The sequence below is a fragment of the Penaeus japonicus genome, unplaced genomic scaffold (genome assembly GCF_977035675.1).
Source record: "Penaeus japonicus unplaced genomic scaffold, GWHDUDI00000001_assembly GWHDUDI00000043, whole genome shotgun sequence".
In the NCBI taxonomy this organism is placed as follows: Eukaryota; Metazoa; Arthropoda; class Malacostraca; order Decapoda; family Penaeidae; genus Penaeus; species Penaeus japonicus.
In genome coordinates this window covers 2,303,679-2,308,678 of record NW_028234445.1, presented here as the reverse complement: position 1 = coordinate 2,308,678, position 5,000 = coordinate 2,303,679, and the positions used below count along the sequence as shown (strand labels likewise).

At 31.4% G+C, this 5,000-nt stretch overlaps 2 protein-coding genes across 4 annotated transcripts in view; one reads left to right on the top strand and one right to left on the bottom strand.

Moving 5' to 3' along the window:
- The window catches only part of LOC122263496 (uncharacterized), a 1,386,165-nt gene that overhangs the window by 149,321 nt on the left and 1,231,844 nt on the right, over window positions 1-5,000 (top strand). The window lies entirely within an intron of this gene.
- LOC122252114 (uncharacterized) overlaps window positions 1-5,000 on the bottom strand; it is a 42,678-nt gene that overhangs the window by 26,834 nt on the left and 10,844 nt on the right. For all 3 annotated transcript variants that reach the window (XM_086535298.1, XM_086535299.1, XM_086535300.1), the window contains exons 5-6: window positions 2,571-2,669; window positions 169-267 (exon numbers count right to left, since the gene is read on the bottom strand). In XM_086535298.1, coding sequence (XP_086391424.1) covers window positions 169-267; window positions 2,571-2,669 — 198 coding nt within the window. The remainder of the gene's footprint in view (window positions 1-168; window positions 268-2,570; window positions 2,670-5,000) is intronic.

Genomic DNA, 5,000 nt, shown 5'->3' with positions numbered 1-5,000 from the left:
ATATAAAGAATGAATCAATAAAATTAATGATAATTGCTGATAAAGGTTTCCTTATTAAATCATAACAATTTTTGTTATAAAATTCCATAAAGACAAGGAGGAGAAAAGAAACAAAAGCAAAATTCTTCTGGTGCCTTTAAGAAGTCACTCGCTTTCCAATCGCCTTACCATCCTTAGTCTTGGCGTTCACTTCTCCGCCCTTCTCGAGGAGCGTCTCTGCAACAGCATGATGGCCGTTAAAGGAAGCAAGGTGTAAGGGAGTCTTATCTGAGGGAGGAAGATGCTTCTGTTAGACGTCTGTTTGTGAGTAATGAGCATGAGAAGGGAAGTGAGGATGACAATGCGAAGGTGAATGCGAGTGAGAATGACAGTAAGAAGGTGAATGCGAGTGAGAATGACAATTAGAAGGTGAATGTCAGTGAGAATAACAATGAGAAGCTGAATGTGAGTGAGAATGACAGTGAGAAGGTGATTGTGAGGGAGAAAGAGACTAGTTTTAGGAATGAGATTAATAGAGATGATTAGGGCGATAAGGGTAAGGGCTAGGAATAGTTTGGATATTTTGAATATTAATAAGAATGTTCATGAAAATAAGAATGATGAAAAGGTATAGAAACAAAAAGGAAAAGAAGAAAAATATGTATGATAATGAGAAAGAATATTATAATGAAAATGAATGTTTGATAATTATTTATCAGTAATATATATATTTTTTTTATCACTATGATAATTATTGTAATCTTTATTGTTTTTATTATTATATTTACAAAGACCATTGCAATAATAACAGTAATCATGATAGCTATAATGATAGTAATGGTAATAAAATGATAAAAAAATATCAATCATAATGATAGAAATATTAGTAAAGATAATTATGACAATAACATGAATGATAATGATAATGATGAAGATAAAAATAATAATGAAGATAATAATAATGATAATTCTAATAATAATGATAATTATATAATATTCATAATGATAATAATGATAATGAAAATATTAATGATGATAAAAATAATAACAGCAATAATGATTTCTAAAAATGATAATAACAAAAATAATCATTATCACTGAAAATAATCATTATCATTAATGATAATTACAATTCAAAAAAAAATTATAATCATTTATAATCAATATTTAAAATATTCAATATAATAAGAATTATCATCATAATCAATAAATATTATTTCCATCATTACTGTTATTACTATCATTATTCACCTTCCAATCACCATCATTATTATCATTATATCATTATCATTAGTTCCATCATTATCATGAGAGTGTTATCATCAGTATCATAAAATATTTCCTTCCTTAATATTTGTGGGGTTTTCTTGCCACATTCGTGCAGTAAAGATAAATATTATATTAAAGATAAATATTCGTGCAGTAAAGATAAATATAAATAAGTAAAGACAAATATAAGATATTCGTGCAATAAAGATGTTCTTTAGCCATTGAAACACGTGGTGGTGTTGAGCGTCTGCTAATTTCTTCAGAAAATCATATTGATATAAAATGATTTACACTTCTGTTTCAATGCAGTTAAAATATATAGTCTTCATAATGGAAAAAACATACACCTGATAAATGGTGTAACATAAACTAAACATGTCTTTCTTGTAGTAAATAAGCGTAAAATAAAAAACATCAAATATTGGTGGAACATGGGAGACATTACGTATGTCAAAGAAAACGGACCTGCCGTTCGGGGGGACTTAACTTAACTTTTATATTTCTAAATTTATTACTATCATTATTCATCATCACCATTATTATTATCATTGTTATCATAAATATGTCATTACCATTATCATTAGTTCTATTATCATCATGAAAGTGTTATCATCAACATTATCAGTGATGATTACTTTATCATTAATATTGTTATCATTACCACCATCAACATTATGAAACTTTCATTATCATCATTATTGTTGTTGCTTTTGTTGCCATTACTTTCTCCATTATCATCATTGTCTTTGTCATCACTGACAAAGACCTCGCAACAACACCACCAACAAAAGCATGTAGGAGAACAAGAACAGGATCACCATCAAAATAACAATAATAAGAAGGATGATAACAATTGATAATTTAATAAAAATGGGAGTAACAATGATAGTTATAGTAATGAAATAATAATGATAATATGAATAGCACCATTGATGATGATTATGATTGATGATCAGGATGATCATATTTCTTGTAGATAATCAGGAAAATAATAATGACAATGTCAGTAATAATTAAGGTGATCATACTTATTATGATCATAATTATCATAACTAATCATTATAACATTTATAGTATAAATAAATATAGAGAAATCTATTTATTTCTATTTTATAGAATATTCTATGAAAATATTTTATAGAAAAATTCATAGAATAAAGAAATAAATATCAATAAAATTAATGATAAAAGATGATAAAGATTCCCTAATCAAATTATAACAATAATTGTTATAAATTCCATAAAGACAAAGATGAGAAGAGAAACAAAAGCAAAATCCTTCTGGTGCCTTTAAGAAGTCACTCGCTTTCCAATCGCCTTACCATACATAGCCTTGGCGTTCACTTCTCCGCCCTTCTCGAGGAGCGTCTCTGCAACAGCATTGTGGCCGTTCACGGAAGCCCAGTGTAAGGGAGTAAAACCTGAGGGAGGAAGATGCTTCTGTTAGACGTCTGTTTGTGAGTAATGACGGTAAGAATGGAAGTGAGGATGACAATGAGAAGGGAAATGATAGTTACAGTGACAATGAGAATGACAATGAGATGGTGATTGTGAGTGAGAACGACAATGAGAAGGTGAATGTGAGTGAGAATGACAACGAGAAGGTGAATGCGAGTGAGAATGACAATGAGAAGGTGAATGTGAATGACAATGACAATGAGAAGGTGAATGTGAGTGAGAATGACAATGAGAAGGTGAATATGATTTAGAATAACAATGAGAAGGTAAATGAGTGAGAATGACAATGAGAAGGTGAATGTGAGTGAGAATGACAATGAGAAGGTGAATGTGAGTGAGAATGACAATGAGAAGGTGAATGTGAGTAAGAATGACAATGAGAAGGTGAATGTGAGTGAGAATGACAATGAGAAGGTGAATGTGAGTGAGAATGACAACAAGAAGGTGAATGCGAATGAGAATGACAATGAGAAGGTGAATGTGAATGAGAATGACAATGAGAAGGTGAATGTGAGTGAGAATGACAATGAGGTGAATTTGAATGAGAATGACAATGAGAAGGTGAATGCGAGTGAGAATGACAATGAGAAGGTGAATTAGAATGACAATGAGAAGGTGAATGTGAATGACAATGACATTGAGAAGGTGAATGAAAGTGAGAATGACAATGAGAAGGTTAATGTTAGTGAGAATGGATATGAGAAGGTGAATGTGAGTGAGAATGACACTGAGAAGGTGAATGTGAGTGAGTGATAATGAGAAAGTGATTGTGGGTGAGAATGCCAATGAGAAGGTGAATGTGAGCGAGAATGACAATGAGAAGGTGAATGTGATTGAGAATGACAATGCGAAGGTAAATGTGAGTGAGAATGACAATTCGAATGTGAGTGAGAATGACAATGAGAAGGTAAATGTGAGTTACAGTGACTATGAGAATGACAATGAGATGGTGATTGAGAGTGAGAACGACAATGAGAAGGTGAATGTGAGTGAGATTGAAAATGAGAAGGTGAATGTGAGTGAGAATGACAATGAGAAGGTGAATGTGAGTGAGGATGGCAGTGAAAGGTGAATGTGAGTGAGAATGACAAAGAGAAGGTGAATGTGAGTGAGAATGACCTTGAGATAATGATCATAATAATATTAATAATAATATTAGTAATGAAAATAATAATGAAGATATCAATGATGTTGATAATAATAATTCATAAAAATAACAACAATGAATGGCAATGAATATTATCACATAGCTAGAGAGGTAAGAATCATTATAAAATTATTATGAGAGAATTAATAGATTACTTATAATAGAAGGATATAATGACAAATGGAAGGGAGATATATGTGGACACGAATTAACATGATAATGACAATGTTAATGATACTTGGAATGAGGGTGTAAGTAAATGATAATGATCAGAATGATGCATATAATGTCAATGTAAAGGAATATCAATAGGACAGTGATATTAATAGTGAGAGATTTAAAATGAGAATCCAAAATATCATGAAGGGAAAGTGAAAATGACATTAATGATATGAATAAAGAAAGTGATCACATTGAGAGCTACAAAAATAAAGTGATTATTATAATGAAAATAAGTATTAGCAAGATATGAAATATAAGACGAAATGAGGCCAATAATGAGAATGAAAAGGAAAAGGATAGAATGGATTATAAGACAAGGAATGAAAATACTAATGATATTATTTCCTGAAAGATATAGGAATAATTTGGAAAGTGGTTAAAAGGATGAATAGAACTAGAACAAGAAAAACAATTCACAGAGTGGAAAGAGATTGGGAACAACACTTATGATGAGAATGAGAGGAAAAAGGAGCGACAAGGCTACTCAATATTCTTAGGAATGAGAATGAAAAAGAGAATTTAAAAAAATATTAGTGAGAATGATAAGGAGAATAGGAAAGAGAAAGATAATGAATATGATTGATATAAAGACAATGAATAAAGATGAGAATTGGATAGATAATTTAAATAATAATGCATCATCTTCGTGTCCTTTGGAAAGGCATTACTCGGCAGCTGCCTCTAGAATACACAACACTCTCTCTCTTCCACTTCGAACCAAGCATAGGAGGATTGAGGCGATCACCGAATCTGCTGGCTTGATATCTTTGCTCAAGACCCAAGAGCATTGGCACCTCCGTGGCTTGAGCCGAACCTCTTGCCCTCAATTGACCTACTCTAAGGACACTGGGCGACCAATTTGGCTCCACGTATGAGGACTGAATCATCAGAGGAATGACAATAATTTGATAATAATCACAAATAA